We start from the raw sequence: 18773 nt of genomic DNA, 5'->3' as shown, positions 1-18773 counted from the left end.
AAAATGAACAAGTGATAGGATCTGAGTGACTTTGATAAGGGACAAACTGTGATGGCTTGATGACAAAAATGGCAGATGGCAGGTCTTGTAGGGTGTTCCTGATATGTAGTGGTTAGTACCTACCAAAAGTGGTCCAAGGAAGGAACCGGTGAACTGGCAACGGGGTCATGGGCACTCAAGGCTCAGTGATGTACGTGGGCAGCAAAGGCTAGCCTGTTTGGTCCGATCCAATCCTACAAATGAGCTACTGTGGCACAAATTGCTGAAAAAGTTAAATGGTGGCTATGATAAAGTGTCAGAACACACAGTGCATCGCAGCTTACTGTGTACGGGGCTGTGTCACTGTGGGCCAGTCAGTGCCCATACTGACCCCTGTCCACCACTGAAAGCGCCTACAATGGGCACATGAGCATCAGAACTGGACCATGGCGCAATGGAAGAAGATTGCCTGGTCTGATGAATCATGTGGACAGCCACCAGGTGTGTGTGTGTACACATCACTCCCTGGGGAAGACGTGGCACCAGGATGCACTATGGGAAGAAGGCAAGCTGGTGGAGGTAGTGTGATGCTCTGGGCAATGTTCTACTTGGAAACCTTGTGTCCTGGCAGCACGTGGATGTTACTTTGACACGTCCCACCTTCCTGAACATTGTTGCAGACCAAATGCACCTCTTCATAGCAATGATATTCCCTAACAGCAGCAGGATAATGAGCCCTGACGCACTGCAAAAATTCTTCAGGAACATGATAAAAGAGCTCAAGGTGTTGAAACCCGATGGAGACGTGTTGGACAAACAAGTCCGATCCATGTAGGCCCTACATCACAATATGCAGGACTTAAAGTGCATATTCTGGACCAATTTTGTGTGGTTTTTTTATATGTAAGAATGTCCCTTTACACACTCATCCAGAAGGGTAATTTTGCACAAGGCCATCTGTCTATAGCAGAAAAAAAAATAAATAAAAAAATAACAAAACACGTCTGGAAAAATCCCAAGGGAGTCTGGAGCCAGATTCGTGACTTTATCTGCAGAAGCGCGAGCAGGCTGCGAGAGCTTTGCACGGTTTCAGTGCACAGCCTGTGTAGACCAAGCGCTCCCATTTCTCTCTCATTGTCCGGTCTTTTGGAAAACGATGAGTACTAATCCCATCGAGATTGGTGTTGCTACTAGGGATGTTAACCGATGACCGTTTGACCGGTGGTTGACCAAATCAACGTCAACCGGTTAATTTTTTTTTTGGTTGTCGGTTAAAAAAAAAAAATCAATCGTTTTGAAGCTGCCGATTTTGGAGCGGAGAACCTGGAATTCTGTGTTGTAAACACTTGGGGCATGCCATGCGGTGTAAGGACGACAGCTGACAAATCAGAAACACCTATTCAGTCATGTCCCGCCCTCCCGCCCCAGTTGAAGACAGCTGACAAATCAGAAACACCCATTCAGTCATGTCCCGCCCTCCCGCCCCAGTTGAAAACAGCTGCCACTCGGCGAGAGAAAAGTGTAGACACAGGCTTTTTAGCTTACAAATTACTATTCTGTTTTTTTTTTTTTTTAATTATTATTAGAAGGCACATCGAGTTTAGTCCTGCCTTGGCCAGTGCATTCTGAAAGTATGTTTCGGTCTGTAGCCAACAATGCATGTTATTGCAGATCATATCTCGCCACACAAACTAAAGGTGCAGATGCCGACTTTTTCACGGCTGAATTGTGCAGATCCGATTTCTTTTTTAGGGGGGGCGTTGGAGTGTCTGAATAATTTCATCAGAGTAAATTCTGTATTAAAATTACTAAATAAGCAAATGCTGTTGAAATTATTCAGACACTCCAACGCCCCCCCCCCCCCCAAAAAAAATCGGATCTGCATGATTCAGCCGTGAAAAAGGCAGCATCCGCCAAAAGGCACGCCGTTTGCATCCCTGTTTAAACTCATAGGTTAACCAACTTTAACCGGCTAATGAGGCTCGGTGGTCGGTCAAGATTTTTTTAAATTTTCGCCATCCCTAGTTGCTACACGCTCCTACGATACATCTGTTAACCATTTTAATAATTACGCGATAACGTTGAAGAAATTTGCAGAAAACCACCAGGTCGTTTTCTCATAAACAAACCAGCGCTGACGTAGGATTCAGAGGGAGGCGTCCCGCACGCGACATCACGAAAATCAATGTTTCCCGGAAAATCCAAATGCAAAGTTTTTTCAGAGGCGGACCAATTCGCCTCAAATGGCTTGATTTCAACTGAATTTTTCTGGTATTGCGCAAGGTAAAAAAAAAAAATTGCAGAGAATGCAGAATGTTACAGATATTTGACCAAAGTTTAATATAAAATAGGAGAATTACATTGATCTTGCTCCTGAATTTACCCGTGATATGCACTTTAAAGGATCTGCTGCTAACATCTTGGTGCCAGATCCCACAGCACACCTTCAGAGGTCCTGTGGAGTCCAGGCCTCGATGGATCAGAGATGTTTTCTTGGCACAAAGGAGACCGACACAATATTAGGCAGGTGGTTTTAATCTTATGGCTGCTCGAAGAAGATATAAACCTGACCAATCAATCAAATTGGAGAATTAAATAGCACTGTGGTATGTGTAAGCTATTTAAGTCATGCCATAGCCTACAGTTAATTTGTCAAGTCAAATGCAAGATCTGATAGACTTGATATTATTATATTATCATCATCATCATCTCTACTATTAAAACGGTTTATACACACGATCACTAAATTGCAAGAGCGTCTGATTCTCCTCAATTATCAACTGACCTGTCAAATAATTCTCCTCCAGTGACGAGTTCCAGGACGAGGCTGATCTCTGAGGGCGTCTCGAAGATCTCCTTCAGCTTGATCTGCCATGAAATGAAATGCGTGTGTGTAAGTGAGGGCGAGAGCACGAGAGAGAGAGAGATGCAGTTTAACAATGACATAATTAAAACACCGTAATAAATAAGGACTGCTGGGAGACTATTAACCAAAGCTGCACTTTTATTCCAAGCTCCGAAGGCACAGCCATTTAATCAGAAGCCCTTAAATCACTCTTAAACAAAATGAACCAATCAACTGGATCTTTATCTTTTGTTTCACACCGGTTTTATAGAAAACCATGATGAAGTGGTTCAACGTCTACCTCTACCTCATCCAGGGACCTGTTTGAGTGTAAATAAATCATGGACAGCCTTATAATTACAACCCCGATTCCAAAAAAGTTGGGACAAAGTACAAATTGTAAATAAAAACGGAATGCAATAATTTACAAATCTCAAAAACTGATATTGTAATCACAATAGAACATAGACAACATATCAAATGTCGAAAGTGAGACATTTTGAAATTTCATGCCAAATATTGGCTCATTTGAAATTTCATGACAGCAACACATCTCAAAAAAGTTGGGACGGGGCGATAAGAGGCTGGAAAAGTTAAAGGTACAAAAAAGGAACAGCTGGAGGACCAAATTGCAACTCATTAGGTCAATTGGCAATAGGTCATTAACATGACTGGGTATAAAAAGAGCATCTTGGAGTGGCAGCGGCTCTCAGAAGTAAAGATGGGAAGAGGATCACCAATCCCCCTAATTCTGCGCCGACAAATAGTGGAGCAATATCAGAAAGGAGTTCGACAGTGTAAAATTGCAAAGAGTTTGAACATATCATCATCTACAGTGCGTAATATCATCAAAAGATTCAGAGAATCTGGAAGAATCTCTGTGCGTAAGGGTCAAGGCCGGAAAACCATACTGGGTGCCCGTGATCTTCAGGCCCTTAGACGGCACTGCATCACATACAGGCATGCTTCTGTATTGGAAATCACAAAATGGGCTCAGGAATATTTCCAGAGAACATTATCTGTGAACACAATTCACCGTGCCATCCGCCGTTGCCAGCTAAAACTCTATAGTTCAAAGAAGAAGCCGTATCTAAACATGATCCAGAAGCGCAGACGTCTTCTCTGGGCCAAGGCTCATTTAAAATGGACTGTGGCAAAGTGGAAAACTGTTCTGTGGTCAGACGAATCAAAATTTGAAGTTCTTTATGGAAATCAGGGACGCCGTGTCATTCGGACTAAAGAGGAGAAGGACGACCCGAGTTGTTATCGGCGCTCAGTTCAGAAGCCTGCATCTTTGATGGTATGGGGTTGCATTAGTGCGTGTGGCATGGACAGCTTACACATCTGGAAAGACACCATCAATGCTGAAAGGTATATCCAGGTTCTAGAGCAACATATGCTCCCATCCAGACGACGTCTCTTTCAGGGAAGACCTTGCATTTTCCAACATGACAATGCCAAACCACATACTGCATCAATTACAGCATCATGGCTGCGTAGAAGAAGGGTCCGGGTACTGAACTGGCCAGCCTGCAGTCCAGATCTTTCACCCATAGAAAACATTTGGTGCGTCATAAAACGGAAGATACGACAAAAAAGACCTAAGACAGTTGAGCAACTAGAATCCTACATTAGACAAGAATGGGTTAACATTCCTATCCCTAAACTTGAGCAACTTGTCTCCTCAGTCCCCAGACGTTTACAGACTGTTGTAAAGAGAAAAGGGGATGTCTCACAGTAGTAAACATGGCCTTGTCCCAACTTTTTTGAGATGTGTTGTTGTCATGAAATTTAAAATCACCTAATTTTTCTCTTTAAATGATGCATTTTCTCAGTTTAAACATTTGATATGTCATCTATGTTCTATTCTGAATAAAATATGGAATTTTGAAACTTCCACATCATTGCATTCCGTTTTTATTTACAATTTGTACTTTGTCCCAACTTTTTTGGAATTGGGGTTGTACAATACAGGTTTATGTTTTATGAACATTTTCACATTAGGCATTGTAGATAAATATGTAGCATCCGATTTATTGCCTGGAGCCATGACACTTTTTTTTTTTTTAATTCCTGAACTTCCTCGGCATAAACCCCAAACACAGTTACCCCGAGTTAAAATATCGATTTAAAATATTCTACGTGACAGGAAACGGCTTTTTTTAAGCATCTTTATGAAAAGTGCAGCGTTATTTCTTTGCTTAAAATAGATTCAACAGATTCTCTTCGCTGCAGGTCACCATAAGTAGAAACAGACTCACATCCTCCATAATCCTGAATATGTAGATGTTACAATGCGTTTTACATCCAGACTTACTATATTAGGATGAGAGAGGCGCAGCAGGACTCCGATCTCGGTTCGTACAATCTTCTTATCAACCTGGCGGAAAAAGAGCAGGAGTTATTGTTCAAGAAGAGCGAAAGGATGTGGATGAGGCTCATGAATACAGTAGAAGCTCAGCATCTTAAGTGTCTTCAAGTGTACGTAATGCCTTTTTTGTAATGCTTTAAAATGAATAATGACCAAAATGAATTAATAAAGCGGGGGGAAAGATAATATTAATTACTTTATTTTTTTTATCAAGCATGAAACTATCAATAAATAGCGGCTTCCGGATCCCGGGAAAAGGTAGCCTTGGCCCAGAGCTAATCTCGCATGATGTCAGACGTGGAACCCCGGTTATCTGGGTCATTTCCGTTCGTCTGACTCCATGCTTGTTTACTCACTGAAATTGGATATTATTTTTGGACTCTTACAAAAATAACAATGGGAAAGCACTGCGTTGTGTTTGGATGTTCAAATCCATATACAACAGGACATTCAGTTCATGAATTTCAGAGAAATGACACTAATCTAAAGCAACAGTGGGTGACGTTTATGCAAACGAAGTGGGCAGATTTAATGTCGCCTACTAATAATAAATCTGATTCATCAAGTGTTCATAACCACCACCACCATCAGAACGACCACATGGGAATTAAAGGAGCAAAAAGAAACCCATTTATTTAATAAATGACATTTGGATGGTTCATCAATTCCCCCATTATCACGCCCACGCACACAGTGCACCAGACGCAGAATTATGAGCAACATTTACATGCTTGTGACATCCGATCTGATCGTATCTGATGCACTTTAGCAGGAAGAAAAACACGCACGCGCAATCATTAATTATTAACTGAAAGATGTTAAATACTGCAAGACTTGATTTGTTTTTAGTTTTGTTCAGGAAAACATGATGAAAGGTAACCACTGTGTTCTGCACATATCTCTCTCTCGATCCATCTCGTGCATGTTACAGAGGAAGACCGTCGTGAACTGGCAGTTTCTTGACTTGGGGGCTCGAAAAGATAACCCTTTACTCCGGAATATCCTTGATAATCTTCTGCCCCTTCATCCGACATATAAGAATCCCGATTGCTATCAGAATTCTCTCCAAAACGCGATTCCATATCGAGACTGGTCTAACCACTGCTGCACATCGGAATGAAATTGATATCTGGATCTTTGTTACACGTGTGACGTCACGCACCCCTTCGGGATCTTCCGGATGAGTCTTGGCAGATTCCATGAAAATCGGCTGATCGTATTGATTTTTCATCAATTTATGGCCTTTTGGATCAGCTATGGTTCGAAAACACATGGTCAATCAACATAATGATGGTTGCTTTGTACAAAGGGAAGGGGGGAAAAAAGGTGGTTTAGAGACATTACATATACTTTAACTGAAAAAATAAGACTATGAAGTCTATATTACATGCTATACTTGGCTATATTACATGCTAGGTTCTAAATAGATCTGGTTAATTGTGGTTCTGACATAATTAGTTTTGTCCAGGCACCACCCAAACTGATAACCACATTAGCAGTTTTTCTATGGCTAAGCAGACACAAGACACCACTCTTGCCAGAGCAGTTGGGAGTTTGGTGCCTTGCTCAAGGGCACTTCAGCCATTCCTGCTGGTCCAGGGAATCCCTTTTGGTCCCAAAGCTGCTTTTCTAACCATTAGGGCCATGGCTTCCCCAATGTCCCTCTCCCTGGTCTTCCCAGGCAGTCTCCTGTCCCAGTACCTGAAGGTGCATTGGGCAGCACCGATCTCCATTTCTGTGGCCCTCAGCCTCTTGCCTATTACTTAGCTAGCAGGGCTTTCCCCAGAAAAAAAAATAAATCAATCATCAGAACAGTGCTACTGATGTGGAGCCCAGCCAGGAGGGCCCCTGAAGGCTGCTCAGGGGGTCTGGGGGCATGCTCCCCCAGAAAATTTGGAAATTAGAGACTTCAACTGAGGCTGGCACGGTGGTGTTACCAGTGGGAGGCTGGTCCTCTGGTAACCACGAGAGTTTGACTCCCTACTCACCAGATGGTAGTAGGTACCATGTTTATGATGATCTTTGTTATGACCCGACCATGGGTAGAACTCATGAGCTCCTGGTCAAGAGGCAGACACGCTAACCACTAGGCCAACTCGCTTCCCCAATGGGGGGGGGGGGGGGGGGAGTCTTCTCTACCTGTCCCCTTATACCCCTTTTCCACCAAATCAGTTCCAGGGCTGGTTCAGGGCCAGTGCTGGTTCACAACTCGTTCAACTTGCGAGCCAGCTGAGAACCAGTTTGCTTTTCCATAGCTCGCGGTGCTAAGGGAAGCCACATCATTACGTCACTGTATACGTCAGTTACGTCGTTGTATACGTCAGTTACGTCGCTACGTTTGCATAAACCTTGGCGCGAATATCGAAGCAAAAACAACACGGGAGAAGCAGCAGCAGCAACAACAATAATAATGGATGACTTCGCGTTTGTACAGCTGCTGCTTCTCATCGCTTAAAAATGGCGATCTTTCGCGGTCTTATTGTTGTTGGTCTTAACAACTCCGCCCCCCGCTGACGTAAGCGGTTCTTTCCTCTGGCCCAGCAAAGAGTTGGTGCTAGCCTGGAACCGGTTTTTCTGGCCCCAGAGCCAGTTCTTTGTCAGTGGAAACAGAAAACCCGGTTCCAAACTAAGCACTGGCCCCGAACCAGCCCTGGAACTGCTTTGGTGGAAAAGGGGCATTAGAGGGAAATGTTACTGCAAATCAATACAAAGTTCTGACTGATCACTATGAGGAAATGTCTCGGCCCTGATGGGTGTGGTCTTTTCCAGGATGACTCCGCCCATATTCACTGAGCCCTCGTTCCCTGCGACTAGTGTGATGAGGATGTAAGTCATATGATACAGACTTAAATCTTACCAAATCTCAACCCAATGGAACTATTGGAGATTTTGGAGCAATGTCTTAGATTGCGCTCCCTACCACCATCACCAACACCACCACCATCAATACATCAAACCATCATTCTCAGCAGAATGGTGTCCATTGTTCCAGAAACGTGCACTATCAATGCCCTGGCACACTGAAGCTGGTCTGGCGGCTTGTTGTCACCCAACACCTTACTAACAGAATGTTCTGTTGGGTTTTCCTTTCATTTTGTGTATACAGTTGAATGACAATGACTTGCCGTCATGTCAGAGAGAAAAGTGTGGAAGTTCTTGAAGTCCTCCAGTCCTAGATTGAGGAAATGTGAGAAACTGGGGGAAGCCATGGCCTAATGGTTAGAGAAGCAGCTTTGGGACCAAAAGGTTACTGGTTTGATTCCCTAGACCAGCAAGAATGGCTGAAGTGCCCTTGAGCAAGGCACCTAACCCCCAACTGCTCCCCAGGCTGCTCTGGGTATGTTGTGCGTCACTCTAGATAAGAGCGTCTGCTAAATGCCTGTAATGTAATGTGAACTGAAGCTTCTCAATCCAAGAAAAATGAACAAACACAAATAGAAGAAAGCCTTCATGTTCGATATCAAGATAGCAATCAGGAGTCTCACGGTTTTCTTCAGCTTCTTCACAGCGTAGGGTTTCTGGGTGCCTTTCTGCCGACATCGAAACACCACTGATGTGGCTCCCCTGGAAGCAGAAAAAGAAGAAGAAGTGGGAAGCCCACCCCACACATCAGTCATGTGATGAATTTTTCATGTAAACACTATAGAATTAAATGTCAAATATATAGTACCAGTCAAAAGTTTGTACACCCCTACTCATTCATCAGTTTTTCTGTCTTTTGGTATTTCTGTTTTCTACATTGTAGAACAATCCTGAAGATATCAAAACTATAAAATAACATACAGAACACATGGAATTACGTGGTAAAGTGGTTTAAAAAAAATTCATATTTTAGATTCTTCACAGTATTCAGCGTTTACCTTGATGACGCTTTGCACACTATTGGCATTATCTTAAACAGCTTCATGAGGTAGTCGCCTATGGAATCAATGTGGTGCCAAAATGTTCATACAATACTTTTGAAATATCAAACAAAAATGACAAATCAAAATACAAAAAAAGAGTCAATTTTTTTAGACTGGCAAACAAATTATTCGTGTAATCGTGCAAAATATCAGTCTATTACTCTTCAGAAACCTTTTATTTTTGTTCCGCGTCTTTCTCAGTTTTGTTTGACGTAATTTATTTTGGTTGCGATTCCAGCTTTCTCGTTTGCGCTCCCTGACTTTTTGCTTGCAGTTTTGGCACAAACTTCACGTGTGGGTGGGCTGTCCAGGAATGCATTCCCATTGGCTAACTTGTGTTTGACTGACAGCTACACTCAGCCATTCCCTACTCGGATTTTGGCGGACTGTTTGACGAGTGACCGATCCATTGACGGTAAACAAGGATCGAGTGGACTTCAGTGGCGACTATGATATTGAATTTACACTTTGTTGAATTAATTCAATATCATAGTCGCCACTGAAGTCCACTCGATCCTTGTTTACCGTCAATGGATCGGTCACTCGTCAAACAGTCCGCCAAAATCCGAGTAGGAAATGACCGCAACAGCTTCCGGGGAATGGTTGAGCGTAGCTGTCAGTCAAACACAAGTTAGCCAATGGGAATGCATTCCTGGACAGCCCACCCACACGTGAAGTTTGTGCCAAAACTGCAAGCAAAAAGTCAGGGAGCACAAACGAGAAAGCTGGAATCGCAACCAAAATAAATTACGTCAAACAAAACTGAGAAAGACGCGGAACAAAAATAAAAGGTTTCTGAAGAGTAATAGACTGATATTTTGCACGATTACACGAATAATTTGTTTGTCAGTCTAAAAAAATTGACTTTTTTTTTCTTTTTTTTGTATTTTGATTTGTCGTTTTTGTTTGATATTTCAAAAGTATTGTATGAACATTTTGGCACAAAATTGATTCCATAGTCGCCTGGAATGCTTTTCAATTAACAGGTGCCTTGTCGGGCGGCACGGTGGTGTAGTGGTTAGCGCTGTCGCCTCACAGCAAGAAGGTCCAGGTTCAAGCCCCGTGGCCGGCGAGGGCCTTTCTGTGTGGAGTTTGCATGTTCTCCCCGTGTCCGCGTGGGTTTCCTCCGGGTGCTCCGGTTTCCCCCACAGTCCAAAGACATGCAGGTTAGGTTAACTGGTGACTCTAAATTGACCGTAGGTGTGAATGCGAGTGTGAATGGTTGTCTGTGTCTATGTGTCAGCCCTGTGATGACCTGGCGACTTGTCCAGGGTGTACCCCGCCTTTCGCCCGTAGTCAGCTGGGATAGGCTCCAGCTTGCCTGCGACCCTGTAGAAGGATAAAGCAGCTACAGGTAATGCGATGAGATGAGGTGCCTTGTCAAAACTTAATCAGTGGACGATTTTCTTGCCTTCTTAATATGCAATCGACATCAAACACTACATAATAAAAATACAGTAAATACAGCCCTATTTAAACACCACAACTGTAGGAATCCATACTGCGTCAAGAAGCGCTCAACTAAGTAAAGAGAAACGACATCCATCATTACTTTAAGACATGAAGAAGTGTCTTAATTCATAAAAATAAAGAACAAACATTGCATTCTAAATTCTCATCGGTAAGAAGGTGATTATTAATTTTCTATAACAGCAGCTATGGTGATCACATTGGCTGTAATTCAAATCACAGGTTCATACCGTATTAACGCGTTCTAACGTTCTACTAGGTCATTGTTTTAGTTGTATTGTGGTCACTGCATATAAACAGATTGAAAATATGTGATTGCTGATATGGTGAACATTTTAAAGAGGAGCCTTTTTTTTTTTTTTACAAATTTTGGAAGAGAGTCTCCAATGTCAACAATTTGTAAAAAGCTGTTATTGCAAATTATTATACATACAGGACACTTTTTCGATGGAATAAAAACGTGTTCTATTCCCTTCTAGCGGGTTTCATTCATTTGGTTCGATAGCATGCAATATTGCTAGTGTATCGCTTATCCTACATGTATTACGTCACTCTACCCATGAGCGTTGAATATGGTTTACGATATTGCATGGTTGGCAAGACAACATGACGTCACACGTCAGAGATGTAAAACTTCCGCACTACGGAGCGAGTGTGACAGTTTGTAAACAAACATGGCCGCCAGGTTTGCTTTGTTAAATACGGAAGATTTTGAGAAAATTTTGAAAGAGAAAGACGCATTGAACACCCAAAAGGAATGTGTATATTATAATAATAATAATAATAAACAACTTTTTGTTCGTGGTCTATCAGATATATTCCACTCAACTAGTATGATCTTGAACTCGAAGACTGAATGGAATATATCCAATATACCACAAAAAAAGCCAGCCAATATTATTTAAACAGTCAATTTCGGGTGGCCCAATACGAACCCCATCACTGATTAGTTGTTTTGTTTTTTTTAAATAACATCATGATGTCCCATTGTGTTTTATTCCTTACCTGATCTATATCTTATTCCAGGTCCAGCAACACAACAGCTTGCGTCCTAATTTACATATCAACATCAGGTGAGCTTCCCACTTATTAGACCTACAGTGGTGCTTGAAAGTTTGTGAACCCTTTAGAATTGTCTATAATTCTGCATAAATGACCTAAAACATCATCAGATTTTCACACAAGTCCTAAAAGTAGATAAAGAGAACCTAGTTAAACAAACAAGACAAAAATATTATACTTGGTCATTTATTTATTGAGGAAAATGATCCAATTTTACATAGCTGTGAGTGGCAAAAGTATGTGAACCATTGCTTTCAGTATCTGGTGTGACCCCCTTGTGCAGCAATAACTGCAACTAAACGTTTGCGGTAACTGTTGATCAGTCCTGCACACCGGCTTGGAGGAATTTTAGCCCGTTCCTCCGTACAGAACAGCTTCAACTCTGGGATGTTGGTGGGTTTCCTCACATGAACTGTTCGCTTCAGGTCCTTCCACAACATTTCCAATGGATTAAGGTCAGGACTTTGACTTGGCCATTCCAAAACATTATTATTCTTTAACCATTCTTTGGTAGAACGACTTGTGTGCTTAGGGTCGTTGTCTTGCTGCATGACCCACCTTCTCTTGAGACTCAGTTCATGGACAGATGTCCTGACATTTTCCTTTAGAATTCATTGTTCCATCAATGATGGCAAGCCGTCCCAGCCCAGATGCAGCAAAACAGGCCCAAACCATGATACTACCACCACCATGTTTCACAGATGGGATAAGGTTCTTTTGCTGGAATGCAGTGTTTTCCTTTCTCCAAACATAACGCTTCTCATTTAAACCAAAAAGTTCTATTTTGGTCTCATCCATCCACAAAACATTTTTCCAGTAGCCTTCTGGCTTGTCCACATGATCTTTAGCAAACTGCAGACGAGCAGCAATGTTCTTTTTGGAGAGCAGTGGCTTTCTCCTTGCAACCCTGCCATGCACACCATTGTTGTTCAGTGTTCTCCTGATGGTGGACTCATGAACATTAGCCAATGTGAGAGAGGCCTTCAGTTGCTTAGAAGTTGCCCTGGGGTCCTTTGTGTCCTCGCCGACTATTACACACCTTGCTCTTGGAGTGATCTTTGTTGGTCGACCACTCCTGGGGAGGGTAACCATGGTCTTGAATTTCCTCCATTTGTACACAGTCTGTCTGACTGTGGACTGGTGGAGTCCAAACTCTTCACAGATGGTTTTGTCACCTTTTCCAGCCTGATGAGCATCAACAACACTTTTTCTGAAATCTCCTTTGTTCGTACCATGATTCACTTCCACAAACATGTTGTAACCCATATGATTTTTAGACGCCTCTAACTCATTCTGATGCACTGAGAGTTCGCTGATAGGCCCTAGAGCATGCGCCAGAATGTTCACTCAAATAATAATAAGCAACTGCCGCTTTAAAACCAGACTTGAAATCAAGAAACTGGATAGACACGATTACCTTCGATACAGAGAGAGAGAAACTGACATCTAATCTGTAAATAATAATAATAATAATACTTCTTGAATTTCATCTATACTTCTAATCAACTAGATAATAAACACTTCTATCAATCAACTCCGTATTCCCTTGAGCCCTTCGTCTAGATCCTTATCTACAATCAAGACCCCGAGATCGTCGGAGATCTTGATTAAGAGCAGATATCCTGGTGAGCTAATGTTTTAGCATATGGCAACTGTCAATTTTATACGTATACGCTAAGCAAAGTCATCTCAAATAGGTTTTAGATGTATTTATTAGACCCGGACATGCTTCTTTGACTTGACATCCATTTAAAACCCATCAGGATAACCTGTAGAAACTTTGATTTTATGACTTAGTAGGGTTATGAGCATTTTAAGACTTTAAATATTATTAAATGCTTTATTACTGTGGGTCAAGGAAAGTTACGTTATTAGCCACCTAACTTCCAGCTAGCTTGGTCTCCCAGCAACCAAACGAACTCACAGCAATCTAGCAATCTCATCTCATCTCATTATCTCTAGCCACTTTATCCTGTTCTACAGGGTCGCAGGCAAGCTGGAGCCTATCCCAGCTGACTACGGGCGAAAGGCGGGGTACACCCTGGACAAGTCGCCAGGTCATCACAGGGCTGACACATAGACACAGACAACCATTCACACTCACATTCACACCTACGGTCAATTTAGAGTCACCAGTTAACCTAACCTGCATGTCTTTGGACTGTGGGGGAAACCGGAGCACCCGGAGGAAACCCACGCGGACACGGGGAGAACATGCAAACTCCGCACAGAAAGGCCCCTCGCCGGCCACGGGGCTCGAACCCGGACCTTCTTGCTGTGAGGCGACAGCGCTAACCACTACACCACCGTGCCGCCCCAATCTAGCGATCTCCAAGCGTAACTGAATTAACGGAGATTTAAACTTTTTTTTTGTAATTTAATAGACTGTTTTGTATACTGCTGTTTTAAGCAGTTGCAATAAGGGTATCATTGGAGCAGTCAACAGCAATATGCTGTGGTTTATTCTTGCTCATAGGAGCTAGTTTTACTGGAGGTCCATACTGGTTATTGTATGGACAGTTTAGTTACAGTTTAACTGCAATAGTATATTGAATTGCCATATTGTAAATAGAATTATAAGGATAAAGATTTATTAAATTGAATAGTCATCTGTGCAATTGTGTGCAGACTGTTTTTTTGTACACCTGGAAACCCTGGGTCACCGTCGTCTTTGTCTGTGGATACCTTGGAGTCCCCCACCTCTCTCGTGTCACCATTCCCCCTTGCATGCCTCCTCACATCTCCTGTGGCTGATCTCCCTGAGCTACTTGCCACCATCTCTTGCCCTGTGACTATGGTAGGATCAAATTTGAACACAATACACAGACTTGGATCGGAAATCGGACTGAGCCACACATTTAACATCCCCACTCCATTCTTCTTATTTTATTTTCATTTTTTGGGTGCACTCAGTTTTCTTTGGGCTTATTTTTAGTTAGTTACTTTTTGTTTTTCTGAGATCTCAATTGGGTTTTATTTAATATTTTGGTTGTTTCATTCATTTCTTTTATTTACTATTTAGAACCATAGTGCCGGCACTAATAGTATATCGGTATTGATATATATTTTTTTACATCGAGTTACAATTTAACATTAGGGGTGTTCACACGGCACATATTTGCATCGATGCTGCACCGATGTATTTTGTTGCGATATATCTTACACCGGTGTAAATTTTGTGGAGCGTTCACACGTCACAAACCTGCTTACTAGAGAGAAGCGTGTTAGCACCGGTGCAGCCCCACTTGCGTTCACACGGCAGTTTTTGCGACCGTGCTATACGATAGTAATAATGCGGAAATTAAATATGCGCATGCGTGAAAATGTACTTCCTTTTCTCGGTTGTCATGGCATCACCAAGCGCCGGGAAAACAACGTGGATGAAGACACCAGTGTTGCCAGATACTGCTGACGTTTTCCAGCCCAAAATATGTTCAAATCCGCCAAAATGCACTTAAAACCGCCCAATCTGGCAACACTGGAAGACACGCAGTTCTGTTGTTGTTGATATTTGCCATTTTGGAAGCGCAAAATACCAGGATGCAAATTATGCAATGCCCGTATGTAATCAACTCTCCTCACGCGTAGCGAGTCTACCCCTGTAGCGTTCAGACGTCCCATTTTATATCGGTGCTGCCCCGCAAACTAGCATTTACTCCGGAGTAAATTTCTTAAACCACCTCTCGAGCAAGGTTAGATTTGCACCGGTTTAAGCAGCTTTCAGGGGCTACACCGCTATAACTTTGTACCGTGTGAACGCTCTAGCGGGGCAGCCCCGGTGCTACACCGGAGTAAAAGTTGCCGTGTGAACACCCCTAGTGTTTTGGGTACACTTGTATCACATAGAAAACCCTAGGAAACAAAAGTAGCTTACCATTCACAACTTAATAATTTAACTGAGTTAAATAGATTTTTAGTAGGAATTAAATAAGTCTTTAAATAGTTATTGATAAATACAGTGGTTATTTATTCTTCATATTGACACCTTTACTAACTGCACTTAGAATACTGTTTACATGATTGATAATTTGCACAGAGTAAATGACTTTTATTCTCTTTAACTTAGTGTCTAAATACATTTTTATTGTATTTTTTATCCTTATACCAGTGAGCATTAGGGTGCATCAGTTGCCGTCACTTTCATAAAATCTGATGCATTTTTGTTTGGGTGTTCCTTTTCACCAATAAAGACATCCTGTAAAATTTTTTGACCATATTCAAAAGTCTAATGGTGGCACCATGAGGTTCATTTTTTGCCAAAAAAAGCTTATTTTATGTTTTCGCGTAAGGTTTGGATCACAATGTTGGACTCCGTTTATTGATTTCTTGTGAGCCAGAGATCATGTTAAGAACCTTTGCAAGGGATTGAGAAGCATTAATGTGATTCATAATACATTTGTATTGTTTAAAAGTAGTTGAACAATGATTCGATGAACAGCTAAAACTCAAACTGTGCTTGATAATATATTTTGAACATGTACTAAAAATGTGTATCTAAGATATTTGGTATACTCTATAAGGTGCCATAATGTTTCATGAAAAGTGATCGAAATTTTGTCATAAAAGTCATAAAATAGCAGCTTTTTCCATAACTTTGAGCTCCTGGTGCCACCATTAAACTTTTGAAATTTTGTCAAAATATTTCACCCAGTGTGTTTTCTTACCAAAAGGAACATAAAAACAAAAATGCATCATGATCGGAGGAACTTTTCATTTTTAGGGGGCAACTGATGCACCCTAGTGAGCGTTGTGTGTTGTTGGGGTGAGTAATTGATTGTGGTCTAGCCTAACCTAAACCAGTGAACCTAGAACTTAGAATTAGACTGTTCCTGCACAAGCACAGGCCCCTCCCTCGTCATACGGGTTACAATGTGTTGTGAAGATCAGACTTTGATAGATCCCTGTTCTTTAATTAAAACAGGGTGCCCACTCACACCTGATTGTCATCCCATTGATTGAAAACACCTGACTCTAATTTCACCTTCTAATTAACTGCTAATCCTACAGGTTCACATACTTTTGCCACTCACAGATATGTAATATTGGATCATTTTCCTCAAGAAATAAATGACCGAGTATAATATTTTTGTCTCGTTTGTTTAACTGGGTTCTCTTTATCTACTTTTAGGACTTGTGTGTAAATCTGATGATGTTTTAGGTCATATTTATGCAGAAATATAGAAAATTCTAAAGGGTTCACAAACTTTCAAGCACCACTGTAATCCCACTGCTGGCGTTAAGTGACCAGGACCTCATCTGAGTGTTGTAAAAGCTCAGATTATTTTCAACCAGTCAGCATCTTATGTAGCATTAGTGTTTCGGTTCTCCAGTCCAACACATAATCAGCTTAGGCCAGCAATCAGACCAGGCCTCGGGCCAGGAACAGAGCCTGTCGCAATCGGGCGTCTCAGCCAGAGACGTGCAACGTGGAAATAAATGAAATGTAGCTAATGCAGTAACAGTGGAACAGCTACGGTACCTCACTGCTCTAGAAGCACCATCTTGATTCTGGTTTGGGGGTTTTAGTGGAAATGTAGTGGTGTCTGGCTTTTTGGCCATAAACTACACTCTGCTACACACACACACACACACACACACACACACACAATGTGGAAATGTGAGCAAGCATGAGTGCCAGATCAACAATCTGCTCCTTATAATTACTATAGATCCCAGAAAAAAAATTTAAAATTAAAAAAAAAAACCTGAAGTTTACCCCCCCCCACCACCACCAAAAGGATTTCACTGAATGGTTCCACTACAGGAAAGCACTAACACAAATACAAAATCAGAAAGCATTACACGAGGAATATTTATTTTATGGGGTGGAGACACCTCAAGCAGACGCTATAGTTTAGACAATTCTCCCACGGTGTCTCCGTCTTCAGCCTCGTCTTGTGATTGTAGCTAGAATGCCTCATTTCATTTCATCATTAAATGTTAACAAAAGGCTCTATATTAATGAGAGAGATCTGTAAAGCGTGATGGAGAGGAAATGAGAGGGACACTTCTGTTCCAGCACTGTAAATTGTAAAACGTAGTACATGTTATATGCAACATGACTTCCTGTCCTCTTGAAGGAAAAAAAAAAAAAAGCAAAATTGATGGTGGGAAAAAAAATTTTTTTTTCTTTTTCGGCATGGTTTACGGAAGCCGCGAGAGGCCCTTCATATAATCTTTTTTTATTCACCCTGTTATCCTGAGATGACGACATAATTAATTCAGGATCTCGAGAAAACAACACAACTAATTCGAGATCTCGAGAAAACAAAACCGTTATTCCGTGATCTCGAGTAAACAGCTGAGAAATGGTTCATTCAGGTGCGCCAAGAGACTTGTGATATGCTGACTTTGGGGCTATTTCTCATTCTGTATAGACGCAACTTTGGTCATTAGAATGTCTGGAATAATCGATCACCTAATAAGGCAATATTTTGATCAGGGGTTGACGCAGGGAGAGATTGCATTAAGTCTTTTAATAAAGGATAATTTCAAAATTAGTCCGCGGCACCTGCGCAGAAGACTGGCCCCCTCTCTCTCAAGGCATCGTAAAAAGCCATTTCTGCTCTGTTACGGTACATGTCCGCCAATTTCTAAGTCTTCGTTGTCTGACCCACGGGGGGCAGCTCTGCTAGAAATCTCAGCTGTTTTCTCGAGATCATGAAATAATTGTTTTGTTTTTTCGAGATCACGGAATAATTGTCTTGTTTTCTCGAGATCCTGAATTAATTATGTCGTTATCTTGGAATAACGGTTTTGTTTTCTCGAGATCTCGAATTAGTTGTGTTGTTTTCTGGAGATCCTGAATTAATTATGTCGTTATCTCGGGATAACAAGGTGAATAAAAAAAGGATTATATGCAGGGCCTCTCTCGGCTTCCGTAATGGTGTAATATACAAATCCTCAGTAAATATTTATACAAGACCGTCAATGACTGCATAATTCACTCCGGCCCCGTCTAGTCCAGAAGGAACGATCTAAAGTGGGCCACCTTGTGCAATAAATGTTGCAAGCTACATCCAGAAGCGATATCCACCCTAGGAATACCGACCCATTTGCCAGAAAGAATCCAAAACGGCGAGGAATTGACCGAGAAGCAGCGATTTTTGTTGAATTGCTCATTAAGGCTTAATTAGTCCAT

At 41.7% G+C, this 18773-nt stretch overlaps 1 protein-coding gene across 1 annotated transcript in view; it reads right to left on the bottom strand.

The window, feature by feature from the left end:
• camk4 (calcium/calmodulin-dependent protein kinase IV) overlaps positions 1 to 18773 on the bottom strand; it is a 60568-nt gene that overhangs the window by 30027 nt on the left and 11768 nt on the right. The window contains exons 2-4 of the mRNA XM_060913376.1: positions 8681 to 8759; positions 5142 to 5204; positions 2765 to 2847 (exon numbers count right to left, since the gene is read on the bottom strand). Coding sequence (XP_060769359.1) covers positions 2765 to 2847; positions 5142 to 5204; positions 8681 to 8759 — 225 coding nt within the window. The remainder of the gene's footprint in view (positions 1 to 2764; positions 2848 to 5141; positions 5205 to 8680; positions 8760 to 18773) is intronic.

Source organism: Neoarius graeffei, chromosome 28 (assembly GCF_027579695.1).
Source record: "Neoarius graeffei isolate fNeoGra1 chromosome 28, fNeoGra1.pri, whole genome shotgun sequence".
Taxonomy (NCBI): Eukaryota; Metazoa; Chordata; class Actinopteri; order Siluriformes; family Ariidae; genus Neoarius; species Neoarius graeffei.
The sequence above is the reverse complement of the archived record's forward strand: the minus strand, read 5'-3'. Positions and strand labels throughout refer to the sequence as shown.